The sequence below is a fragment of the Paralichthys olivaceus genome, chromosome 7 (assembly GCF_024713975.1).
Source record: "Paralichthys olivaceus isolate ysfri-2021 chromosome 7, ASM2471397v2, whole genome shotgun sequence".
NCBI lineage: Eukaryota > Metazoa > Chordata > Actinopteri > Pleuronectiformes > Paralichthyidae > Paralichthys > Paralichthys olivaceus.
This window is the reverse complement of record NC_091099.1, coordinates 5,743,500-5,757,425: the sequence shown is the minus strand read 5'-3', so window position 1 is coordinate 5,757,425 and position 13,926 is coordinate 5,743,500. Positions and strand designations below refer to the sequence as shown.

Genomic DNA, 13,926 nt, shown 5'->3' with positions numbered 1-13,926 from the left:
GAAGTAAGAGTAAGTATCATTTTGACATAGCACCCAGAGTCACATTATATGACAAAAGCCCTGGCACTGTCTGCCAGGCCCAAAATCTGTTAGAGGACCATCTTCTTCACTGGAGTGTGAAATTATTTTAGCTCTCTGCTCATTATAGGATTTTAAAATGCATTATAGTTAGGGCTTTTATGGTGTGCTGCGGCATTAATTCAATTTGCCCCATTCACGCTTTCTTATTATCACGCTCAGTTCAAGCTACAGTGGGAGGAAGCTGCTGAGCACTGCTCCCCGGTCTTATCTCTAAAGGATATAAACTACGCTACCCAGCTCAATCAGAGCCAGCACGGACCGCTCCATCCATTCATCCACTTCTCCCCCTCTCCTTTTCTCCAGATGCTGCTTCCTGTGGTGACCTCCATCTCTCTTTCCATTCTCCATCCCTCTCTCCATTTCCTTCTGAGCCGGTGATTGATGGGGGTTGTCCTCAGAGCCCTTTCGATATCTTTCCATAGAAACGTGTGGACAGGCAAACAAACACACACACACACACACACACCACCCATGCACAGAGAAGCCGGCACACACAAGCACGCACTCGCCGCAAGACCAGGGCCAGACAGAAGCAACAGAGGGAGCCGCGCAGGTTTAATGGGAAAACAAGCCACAGTGTATGGGTGAGACAGCAATAATCTATCACTGAAACCAGAACCTGGGTCTGTGTTTGTTCAGCACACCAGACACAGAGGCATTCTGGGAGCTTCCTATCACTGTCTGTTATTGTGCAGAGGTACAATAATGAGCTGAATATATTCCTATGGAAGTCCAGCAGATTAGTATGGAGCAGCAGTGTGAGCGCGGACTTGAGCTGTAAAAATGTTCCTTCAAAGCAAATGCTGCTCGCTTGCATGGATGCACACTGACAAAACTCACACGGACACGGTTCAGCATTTGTCGTGATTGCTCCCACAAACACACAAATGCACACAAAACATGCTACACACCACACTACTCACATGCATTAAACTTTAACTCAGCATGTGACTGGCTTACTGGTAATGGGTGAAGAGGAAGAGAGGATGAGGATAAAGTCCTCATTTAGATATCTAATCCAGTGGGCAGTCTGTCCTGTGTGGCCCATCATCTCCCGTCATTAGCAGCAGGCCAGCAAGATTAAACAAGATCAATGTTTATCACCCACTGTGTGCGGCCCAAGTGTTAGACTGCTCCACCTCATCATGATTTTTCACAGCATCTGCTACCAGAGCAACGCTAACAACAGATATCTATGATTATACCCAACATACGTGGTAAAGACTAATATTAATCAACTTAATGCCCTAAATCTGTGGTCGTGTTCATATTGGATGAACATTATCTCATATTAATACTTTTACAAAGTAATGCTGTGTAAGTCGGGTTTAGTGTAAATATATTGTGATCTTGCACTCAATCCAAATCAGACGAGCCGAGCGACTCATTTGTCACTTTGAGCCCACAATTATTCATGAGATTAACTCAACGTTTCTGCACAGACCATCAATTTAGCGTTTGACAGACACAGCTATTTCTCAGTGAGAGATATCCATCAAAACCACGTTAATGCACATTCACGCAATCAATAATTGAAATGATTAAACAGCAGCTGTGGTGTCGGGGCACAAAGGGCAGCAGTAAGTACGAGTCGGTAACTTCTGAAAAATGACACGCAAAACTGCGGACGGGGTCTGAAAAGCAGATAGACAGTGAGTGCTGAAAAGAAATAGAATCGTGCTTTCAGTTCAATTCTTTTCTCCCATTTCCTTTGTTTCATTTCGAGTAAAACAGTTTGTGAGGGTGGCAGCAAACTATGTGCACTCAGTTCCAGGTCCTAATCTCTGATGTGTAGCAGTGGAGTGTGTCAATGTGTTTCCGCAGCATGGCCGCCACTAAAAGCAGCACAGCAGCATCTCTATCCTCCCATCCTTCTCAGCACATCATAAGACTGTAGAGACCATATGGTCTGATTAGTCCACGGAATTAAGCCCTGCGCTGTGGAGGCAGAGAGAAAAATAGAAAGAAACAAATGCTTCACTAGTTCCACTGAGAACAGACACACACTGGAAGCTGGGACACATGAAACACACTTCCTCCACATGCATGGACACATGTGACAAGTTCCATCTAAAAGCCCATGTAACACGTGCTCTCTCCTGGATTCTCATCAGCTTGGAGAGAGCACCACATTTTCTGTGCATCAAAGACACCTGCTACTGTAATCAGCCATCCACAGGCTGTGATGGAGTTGTACTCTATTTCTCTGTTTCCTGGAACTGATTAAATAACTGAACCATGAGATGGACATCATTTTCAAACACATTTTCAAATCCAAGCTGCAAATCCCTCACCCTCTACATGGTCTTCACCAGTAAAACAAGAATTTAGCAGTAGCCTTTATCTTCATTCTTCCATCTTTTCTTGCTTGGCAGTCATTTTCATCTTGCCAACAAAAGCCGTTCTTTCACTGTGTAAATTGCTGTCGCACAATTACTGCAATTTCTGAAATTTGTGTGCTTTTACTCCAAAGCAAAGTTTGAGATGTCAAGACATCTCACAAGGCAACTTGGTCAGCCATGTGATCTTTTCCCTACATTAAAAATCTCCTTGTTCACAGTTCACCCGGCAAAGCTTTCAGAGTTGTCTGTGTCCTGTGTGTTTATCAGTGCATCCTTTGGCCACAGAGAGTGGAGCCGCAACCATTGTTATGCTCACTTAATTGGACCTTTGGGTACAAAAGGTTGAGAAATTCGAGACCAAATAGATAAATAAGAGCACGCACTGAATTCCCACGACGTATCCTCGCACTCTCTCAGATTTTCCCTTGCTCGTTGCAGCCTATAGGAGGAATCGTCTGAGAGGCTGGTTCATTAAAGTGCTTCAGGACGGTTCTATCAGCACCTCGACTCAATCACACACCTACCTCTCTGCGAGTTTGTAAAATATCAGCAACAGTCTGTCCCAGTCTATTCAACGACATATAAATTGTTGTTTAAAGTGATGTTTTGTGACTGGGAGCAAAACAGCTCCTGGTTAATCAATAGCACAAAATCAATTCCACTCTCTCTGGGGAAATGCCACCGAGAGGCTATCCAGCATGCAAAGGTGGAGCCAAGAAAAAAAGTTTCAGGTGGACGGAGATGGCGAAATAAATTGTTCATGTGTCCACTACAGATTGTTCCAAATTTAGCCAATCACTGCCAGCACGAGAGCGAGAAAAATGGAATTATGCCCGAAAACTCCTAAAACCATAAACTCAAACCTTTGTCTCGCACTAAAACTGGTGTCAGCACATCATGGATTAGATTTAATAAAGCAAAACCTCCTCTGTTGGTGATAAGCTCCTTGTACAATGTGTGAGTCGTGCTCATTTATCACACAGGTAGACACTAAGCTGTGCAGAGGCATCCTGGGAATCTGTGCCGTTGGAGGTCAGCGAGACATTTACTTGACAGCGGCTGCCTCTGTGCAGTGTCTGGAGTTGACAATGTCTGTGGTAATGGGCATCAATAATGCAGACCCTTGGCCGGGTAAAAACTCCCTGTCGCCACGACTGTCCTCACAACACCGCGGCGTGTGCAGCACTCGTATCTCGCAGCACACCTCGCACAACAATCTTGCATTATTCACAGTATGTGGGATGAGCTACTGAGATTTCTGCTATAATGTGAAAAACATTCCTGGTGGAAGTAGAATGATGGAGACGTACATTCCTAATCATTCCACAGCTTTGGCCCCAATAATAACTGTGTTTACTGGCAACTTAAGCCAATTTATGCATCTCTGACATAAACACACATAAATATATATTCTCCTCCGCCCTCCTTTCTTTAGTGACAGTAGGGACGCAACAATCTGATTTTGGGAATGAAATCAGGGTGTACACCGATCATATCAAGCGGATCAGACAATGGCAATACGTGGCTGATTCACTATAATTTAATTTTAAGATTTGCTGTTTCTGCTGTTGGTTATATTCATTAAGTCCCCCACAGCAGGTCTCCAGAGACGTCAGCAAGTGTCGCATGAGGACATGTTTACAGTCAAAGTGACGGAGACTGCTAGCAGCTGTAGTAATTATGAGTCTTGTCAGTCAGGAGTAGCGTGACACTGTTGCGGAGTCACCAGAGTCTGCGAGGGACGAGGCCGGGGTGGGGAACAAGTTGTCAAAATGTCAGCCTGAGACACGTGGCTCCAGTTCTGACTTGTTGCCTTTCCAACAATTAACACAGCTGCAGCTCCGTCTTATCTGCAGCAAGTGGTGGCTGTTTTATTCAAATAGCTGCAGGGGCCATTATGTGCTGTTTTATTTTGACCACTAGGGGAGCTGTGTGGTTTTTTTGTGTTTAGTTCAGTGGATCACCAGTATATTAGAGCCGGTGGTTGGGAGTCACCCAACTGGACGAACTTGTTCATAATCTCGTTAGGAACATTCCACGCTACCGACCCTATAGGAAATAAAAATATTGATAGTGATAAAAATATTCCTGGATTCCCGGATCCCTATAGTTTTTGTGTAACCTTGTTTACAAACAAACAAACCAACAAGCAAACAAATGCAATTGGCTGACAACAGCACATTCTTGGCCGAGGTAACTGAGGCAGTGATAAATCCTGCTTACTGTCGTCCTGTGTGTTTCTACTCTGACAGACGTACCTGAGAATATCTGGCCTCATTTGAACTCAGGTAAAAAAAAAAACAGTTTCTTTACAGTTTAAAGTTTGGACAGTTGCCAGTATTTTGGGGCCTCCGGTGTAGACAGAAGATATCAAGGCCAAGACTCTCTGTCTTCTGTTCACCGTGCACCGTTAACAGCCTAACGCGTCCACACAAATTAAACAGTTCACCAAACAAACAGAAACATTTGTGATACTTGATGTAGGTGTTTTATATCCGGACAACATTTTGGTTAAGTGTCAATTATCATAAAACATATAAATGAAAATAGAGTTATAGACGTAATACCATTAGAGGATTAGGTCTGCACATATCTCTACTAAAACTCTGTAACTTTGCTCTGCTTCAGTTTAATAGAATAAAGTGTGAGGTTTGGGGCAACAGATGCATGATTTCATTAGGTGATATTCATTTGCTGAAAGAAATCTTTCATTAAGGTTGTGTTCCATCTTCATTTACTCTGACCTAGTAACACCTATGCCGATGCTTATACCGCTCTGCAGAAATCTGTCAAATGTTACCTTTATATAGATATACCAAGATAATTCACACAGACCCTGTAGTTGCAGAGAAATGCTCCATTCATTTTAGGGCATATGATTTTCCAGCTGGAGTCTGAGAAAATACCAGATTTTAACAGCTTTCATCATAAGCACCCAGATAAATTAAAAAGCTGAGAGCTGATGTATTTCAGTCAAAGTGTTTCACCTCGTTTGCTGCTCCGCACTGACCGTTTACCTGCGGGCCACCAAAAGCCTGCTCAAGCGAGATTGGGCAAACTATAGAAGCTGAAACCAGAAGGTTTGGGTCCTTAAATCATGTCACCTACAGATTCTCCGTCATCACATGCAGAATGTGTTTCTGCTGATGAAGACACCCTGAGGAAGGTTTTGAGAATTAGCACTGGGAGAGAAAAGTCAGTTTGCTCCCTATGTGCTGTACAACACACAATAATTTGTCTTTCTACCTCTCTGTTTTTGTTCCGTCCTTTCAAAGGGCAGGTCATACTTCTCCTCTCATCTTCCCTCTATTTGCCCTGCAACCGTCTTCCGACAAATATTAGCGCACTCTGCCCTTTTCACAGCTGTACACTAGTAGATTTCCTCACAACTCTCCAGTGCCCTGTAGCCATCCACTCTGCACAGGCGAGGTACATGCACACCTCATTCCCCTGCTGCCACCCCAATAGTTTCTCACTCCTGCCCTCTAACCACCTGACAATTATATTTCATCAGGCTGACCACTCATCAGCACTGTACAACTCCCTGCCCTTTAAAAACAAACAATCTCCCAAACTGGCACGCTTTACACACACACAAGCCCCCAGCGTTGTCCTGCCCTTTCTGTGCCCCTCATAGTAGCGCCTCCTATCCATTTTAAATATCTCTCCTACATGTACAAGAGAGCCACTTTCCTTCATTTCCCTGCTCTTGTTCTCTGTGCTTAATCCTGTCTTTAAAGAGCCGTGGCACATGCACACCCGCTTTCCCTCCCACACAGCATCAGAGAACATGCTAGGACTGTCGAGAAGAAAAGACTGCGGGGATGTTGCACAGACGCATCCGTCGGAGCGACCACAGAGCACAAATCAAATGCTGCAGGCGTGTTACGGCTTCGCAGCACGTCGTCACATGTGACAAATCTGAGAGTCTCTGCTCGCAGGGGGCAAGGTCTGGATACTGAAAGGACAATCATAACATTTAACACATGCACAGTGAGTGATACACAAACAAATTTGCACAGCCCATCGTGCATATGCACATGACACCACACACACGTGCTCACAATCACAGAGGGAAAAAAACATCCTAATCATCTTTTTTTTTTAACTACACTGAATAAATTCAGACGGCTTTTGTGAAATTGTTTTCTACTTAAACAAACATCCCCCACAGTCACAAATTACAAACAAAAAAATGAGATCGGGTCTCTTCTCAATTCATTTCACATCACAAGGGGAGTATGCAAATATCGTGGGACTGGGGGGGGGGGGGGGGAGTAGAAAAAAGCGAAATTGGATTAAAGACAGCGTGAGGCGAGATGCTGACTATGAGACAGAAGAGAGGGAAGAGGGAGGAGGACAGAAAACAGAGAGCAGGAGGAGGTTGCCTGACAAAACAGGTTGTGAAGAGGTGATTACCACAAGCAGAATACCACCCTGCCCACAGACGCCTCAGAGAGAGGCAGGAACCACTCCGATATTCTCCGCTCCGACTCACAAAGGGCTGCAACACTTGCTCAATACTCCTCCAAACCCATCAAATACCATTAACAGATTCATACTCAGGTGCAGAGAAAAGCATTCTTCAGGTAGGACAACCAAAAGCGAGAAAATTCCCCGCCAATACAAATCTAAACTGACATCCTCTGTGGGCCGGCAAAAAAAAAAAATCTTTTGCAGGAAGAGCTGCAGAGGTCCCTCACTCCCTCTCCTCAAAACAACACCACATAACTGTTTGAGTCATGAGTCATGGCCTACTTCCATTGCTTTTTACCGTTTCTTTTTTCCTTTTCTTACACTGCTGGTTTGATACACGGAGGCTATGTCAGAAAAATATCGCTTGGTTGTTTCTCTGGGGATTTTCGTTGTACTGAATATAGTTTAGACGGTAAATATTTCTCCAGTGTGAGCAGGGGATCGAGATGGAGAGAAGAGGAGGAATACTTTTACAGCGCCCTGAGCAAGAACAGACTCCTTAGACAAACAAGGTGATACGACTGAATCCGATGCGTCTGAGTCAAAGCGTGTAAGATCACGGAAATCCTCTCTATGTACATCCAGTAATTAGATCCCTACCCCCCTAAAAAAAATGCTTTGTTATTATTCCTTAAAAAGTACAGCCATCGAAAAATAATACTCCATACTCCAGTCTGATGGTGAGTTACACAATATAATTTAAAGAAGGGTTTGAGTGAAGTTAAATTAAAGGAGAAGAAATTAAGCAAGATGTTTGTTTTGCTTTTGCAAACCAAGACTGAGATTCCTAAATTTAAGGGTGTAATTAAAAAGTTGAAATGATTCACAGCAGTGAGATGGTTGTATAACAACACGACCTCAGAAATAATAAGCTACGATGAAGAATAAGCACAAACTGGATCAACAATGTACTTGTTTACACTGAGCAGACAAGTGTGAGAACATGAACTGATCAATTCCTGCTGAAAAGAAAATTGCAACGGCATCAGAGGCAAATTCAGCCCACGACAAAACGCAGCAAAACATTTATTTAAATGTGAATATGTAAATTCGGCTACTAAGGGTTCCTGATTCAAAACATGAACAAAAGACCTGGTTTGATGACGTTGTGATGCAGCGAGGGATCATGGGATTTTTTTTCATCTAGAGGTGTTGTTTGAATCCACGATACAGTGCGAAAGTGCGATCCTGTAACAGTAGGGGGGGGGGGATGGGATAGCTGACTGGTTAATTGAGTAGCAGTGTGTTTTTCCTCCATCACACATCATACGCCCCAGATGTTATATCGGAGAAGGACAAAGCCTCGGGTGAAGAGGATATGTCTCAGTTAACGGGGGACCAAAATAAAACGTCCTGATACCTTGAATAAGACTGAGGCCGACTCTGGGTTTGAACATCAAACAAATCAAAAGGTCAAAAAATATATGTAACACAGGTCTGGTCATGTTTGGACATTTTAATGAAGAATTGCATAATATATCTTGAGAATAGAAATAGTGAAACACTGGACACCCTGTTGTGTTACATGAGTGTTGCAACTTTTTTAGATCTGGTGGGATTGATACGCTGTATAAACACCGATGACACCTCGGACACTCCCACCAAACTAGGGGAAGCGTATCTTTGGACACTGTTGTGAACCATTTTGAGTCGATCCATCAATCAAATTGTAGTTGTATATAAAATCGCAATTTGCCTCAAAGGGAAAGTTCACTCAAAAATTACAAAATTTGCTGTGTAAATGACACAGTTGGATTCTAATTTGAATGTCAGGTCTGATGGACTCTTGGATGAGACCACAGCAGCAGAATGGAGGCATTTTATGTTTTTTTACTTTTGAAGAAGTGGTCACCATTTATTTCTATTATACTGGATTTGCTCTAACGCTGAAACTCCAAAAGTCTGTTGTGGACTCAAACACTTCACCCACCCTTTCATTGGCATAGTTCATTTTTCTGTGAACAATCCCTTTAACAAGGTGAGAAACAATCTGACCTGAACCTTCGACTAGCAGAAAAACAACTAAAAAGGTCCTCAGAGAGACGCACACATGAGCACATCAACAAAATAACAATATTTACAGTGAGTAAACTTATTGAGCCAGAAACTGTAGGAAACACACAGTTTTCAGATCGATCATACCCTGTGTACACAGCTATCCAGTATGAACTTCAGCAGGAGCTGCAATACGAGCTATTGTTGTAAATTATTTTAATCATATTCATGATTACGGTCACTGTGGAACTATAGACTCTGTCCTCATGGTAAAACATGTTACATGATGGCACATACTTGGATAATTATAGCATGACTGTATTATTAAACATGTATTCCAAATGAAACCTTTCAGCATAATTTTTTGATTAATACAACCGACAAGAAACGACCCAGTGATCAAACATGTCACGTCTAAGAGCCATGGGGGGAGCGGAGTATTTGGTTAGCACGTTCTCTTTCAGGTAAGTATGTCAATGAGGATGTACTCCCCACTGAGAGTGATCCTGGACTGCTGTTTCCTCATCTGCAGCGTGCCAGAATCATGTATCTATGATATCTAAGTGTCAAGCTACACTTTTTAATCTCCATCTGAACAACACACGCAGCAGCTCTCATCATAACGCTCTCCCCACAGCACACTTATTAACATAAGAAAGCTTCACACCAGTGTGATTAGCATTTCATGCCCACATTAACCAGTTAATGAACACATTCGCTACACATTTACGAAATCTGCGCTCACCAGTTAATAACCGTTTGTACGTTTTTTCCCCACGTAGCCTGTAATGAGCGTGTGTGTTCTTGTAATCATCCAGGAGAGCAAACATTAGGCTGTTAAGCACAAAACCAACCACTAACACATTTACATGGCAAGAAGAGAGGACACTACGGTAATAAAGCTAATGGTCGTAGGAGCAGGAATGTAAGAGTTGCAGAAGACGAGGATGAGATTGAGAAGCTCTGTATTGGAACCTCTGTAATGCAGCTTTCTGCACTATCACAAAGGTCACTGTACTTTTTATACCTTTGTCTCTACAGGGCCTTAATTTAACTCTGCCGCTGGTCTTCGAGCCCTTTGTCATTCTGAAGCGCTGGGTCAGAAGTTTTTAATTGGACAGATATACATCACAACAAAAATAGTTGCATATTTTCTAGGCGTCAAATTCTGGTACCAACTTTTACTATGAACATCACAAAATGAAACAACACAACTGGGAGGAATAGTAGAACTCAAGTTATAAATCTACTGGAAAAACTCTTGTGTAAATTCTTGTCTTGAAGCTTCATAAAGTCAAACCACCTCAACCTCACACTGGTAAATGTATCCTGATGCATTCTGGGGGAATATGTCAACTTCTTCATTATGAACTATGTAAATCCAGCCCTCAATTGAGGGAGCGTGGGCCTTCAGCCACTTACGAGGTTTAACCTTTTTTTATTTTCATCCAGTATGTACACTTTAAATTTCAAGAACCCTTTAACTAACAACAACTCGACCATGGATGACCATTTGACAAGATTTTCGCTTTTCAAGGGGGTGTTTGTGATTCAGGGCCAAAATATTTTTCTCAGTGTGTTACATATGGATGAAAATGATTTCTCTTTTGGCCTGGGACCCCCTGCAACCCTTCAAGGACCCTTGGGGGACCCTGGATCCCACTTTGAGAACCACAGGCCTGTAGAGAGAGTAGCTCTGAATATCTAAAATCTGATATATGTTCTTCCAGGAGACGTTTAGAATAGGGCGGGACCAAAATGTAAGAAAAGGATCTGCATTGTTAACCTCCAACAATTTGAGTTACTGGGTCTTTGCCACCTCTGCAGCGGAGTTATGATGAGGAATCGAACCAAACTCTTCCAACAAGATTCCCTCCAGTAAAGAGAACATGTTGTTTCCCTGTGTATTTGTCAAACTGTCCACCATGCACTCCTCTTCACAGAGAAACTATGGTGCCTCTCATTTTTCTCTGCCCATGTATGTGAATGATGTGGTAAATATCTTTAAGGTTCGAGCGCTGAATGCTGCTGACTTGTGTATTCTTCGAGCTGCTGCTGCAGACTGTTGCCTGACAGTGTTTTCTGTTTGACATTCAGCAGGTGACTGTCAGAGCCACAGACAGCTCTGAGCTACTGAGGGTCCGCCCTGGTAAAATAAGTGGAGATGCTGCAACGCACAGGGCCTTATTAAAACTGTTGTTATCGTACCCAGGGTCAATTTTCATATGATCATGCGGCCTCACACTCGCATACAAACAAACACCAGCAAGGACAGACTTACCAGGACAAAGCTGCTCACTCATCCTGCCTCTTTCTCTAACGTGTCTGTGAGCTCGCTCCTTTATCTGTGAGACAGACCACGCATATAGCAAAACCCATTCAAACCCGCATACAGTAGGCAGCCAAATTTACATGAAAGATGGGGTTAAATCCCTAAATATAAAAAAGAGAGGGATATGGAATGAGGCAAGCAGAAGAAAATGTCAGGATTCAGAGAGGAAAGTCACAGGATGGAGAACATGGCAGGGCTTTGATCAGCAGAAGGGAGTTCAGGTGAGAAAGGTAAAATGGAGGAAGGTATCTGAATATCTGTCTGGGTAGATTGGTTTATTTCTGCTATCATATCTGTGGGGGGGGGGAAGGAGCCGCTCTCTCTGAAAAACCAGACACCCTTTGCAAGAGTGTGTCCCAATCAGGCATGCAATTACAATCTCGAACATGCTGTGCAATGTAGCAGCAGCAGGCAAGTCAAATGAAAACAGCGCACCCTGTTTCCTGCACACCGTGCAGCTCAATTACACGGCAAATCATTTTGATTCCTTGTTGTTGTTGTTGTTGTTTTTTTGGATATACTTGAAATATAACTTTTGGAAGAGCAAAACAAAACTTTATGAACCGATGGGATTCACCTTTCCTCCAAGAATCTGAGGGGACGCCTGAATGTGGCAGTGCTATTCTTCAAATCCCTGGGACTAAAGAGTGAATGAGAGGAGGATTAGAGGGGTAATGCCAGTAGATGAGAGAGGAGGGTCACAGTGGATTGCCACTCTGCAAGGATTAGCTGTGAAAACAACTTCACATTTGCAAACTATGTCAATCAAGGACATAATTCAACCACTTCACGTAGACACTTCAATGTAAACTCATGTGACCCCTGCTGCAGATCAACCTGCACTGTGGGATCGTGATTGAAACATCTCATAAATGAATTTTATACAAATCAGAGAGCGTGAATCAGCTTCATCATGTTGAACATATATCAGGCATGTGGAAGGTTGCATGATGTGGCACACCTGTGGAATGAGCCTGCGGTCTGTATGGATGTGATTGATATGTCAGGCCATGTTTTTTTTGGGGGGGGGGGGGGGGGGTCCACTTGTGAAGGCTGAAGTGTCCAGATGGCGGCACAGTTTTACCATGTGCAGCATTTTCTATTAAAATAGGGCACGATCACCACAATGCAAATAATTCCCTGGGAGAGGAGGGGGAGTGCATGACCCAAGTTAAGTGCGGATTAATGGGAGAGGAATATTCTACACACCTCGTTTATCCTGAATCTTAACTGTGAGCTCCACGGTGGGCTCTGCCTCTCTATCCAGCCTCCTGCTTATCGTGATATCTCCACTGTCGCGCCCCACGCTGACCGGGGAGCTCTGCGACTCCGGGTAAATCAACTCGTAGGCGGGGGACTGAAACCTGGTGGGGCTCAGGCTCGTGATGACCGAGCCGATGCTGGCGTCCTCAGACACGTTGAGGTGAACCAGAGAGCCGGGGTCAAGCAATGCCCTCGGGGACCGCCCTGCCCTGTCTGACCGGCGCGCCAATTCAGCGTGGCGCGTCGCCCACCGCTGTGGAGCGATGGTCACCACCACACCTTTGCTGGTCAGAGGGGGCCAGCCGTGGTCCCTGGCAAAAACTGTGAATCTGACTTGTGAGGGGAGCCCCAGGATGGAGTCAACCAGCAAAACTTCGCCTGTCTTCGGGACAACGTAGAAACTGCCGTTCCGAGGCACAGAAATATAAGTCAACTCTGCGTTCTTGCCGCTGTCTGCGTCCGCCGCCTCCAGCCTGTGCACCACACTCCGGAGCGCAGTGGTGTCGTCTAAAGTTATGTGAACGGTGTCTGCACTGCGAAAAGTCGGTGCGTGGTCGTTGGTGTCCAAAACATCCACTTTGACCGACGCAACCTCGGAGAAGACCGAGTCCGACGCGCAGGTCTGACAGCACACACCGACGCTCAGCCGGTAGTCTGACCGAGCCTCTCTGTCCAAGACCCGGGAAGTTTTCAGCAATATGTTCCCCCGCCTGTGGTGGGCGAAGGCGCGGAAATCTTCGCTGCCATTCCCGTACAGTTTGAAGTGCATTCCGGGGACTGGGCACCATTTTTGCGCGTCGACGCGTCTCGCCGGAATGCTCAGTCCGTTCACTTTGGAAGCCACCGGCGAGTTCTCAAAAACATGCCCGTGAAAGAAAGGCAGTCGCTGCCGTGCTTGATATCCAGCAGCCGCCGTGAGAAGGCACCAAAACAGGAGCCCCCACATCATGATGGTGGCAAGTTATGTGCCTCCAAGTGACTCAGGGCGGTTAGTGAAAATAAATCCTTAAAAAGGAAAAGAGAAACACTTCAAAAATCTTCCCCTCATAGTTATCCACGATGTGATTCTTCCAGGAGACCCATGTGAACTTGCCCCTCGATCATCCTGAGAGATCCGTCTCTGGGCTCAGTGCGCAGTCCACAGCGCTGCAGGCAGCTGGATGCGTTCAGCACCACAGCCCCGGACAGCGCAAAGCGCGGGGGCGTGGCGGCGCACGGGGACGGAACTCCTCGGTGAACCCACCCCGAGATGGTCGAGAGGGTCCCCGCCTCCAAACCTCCCCACGGCGGCTGAGCTGTGCACACACGCAGGGCTTTATCCCAGCTGTGTGACACAATCCGCTCTCAGGCGTAAAGAAGTGTTGATAGAGAGAAAATCGCTCCAGTCCAGAGAAGGTCGAGTGCTCCTTTATCCAAGAGACTCTCTGTCTGTCTGGA

At 44.8% G+C, this 13,926-nt stretch overlaps 1 protein-coding gene across 1 annotated transcript in view; it reads right to left on the bottom strand.

Annotated features, from left to right (window-relative positions):
* LOC109642332 (neural-cadherin-like) overlaps positions 1-13,926 on the bottom strand; it is an 84,820-nt gene extending 70,894 nt beyond the window's left edge. Inside the window, exon 1 of the mRNA XM_069528261.1 lies at positions 12,436-13,926. Within this exon, the coding sequence (XP_069384362.1) occupies positions 12,436-13,438 (1,003 nt within the window). The 5' untranslated portion in view covers positions 13,439-13,926. The remainder of the gene's footprint in view (positions 1-12,435) is intronic.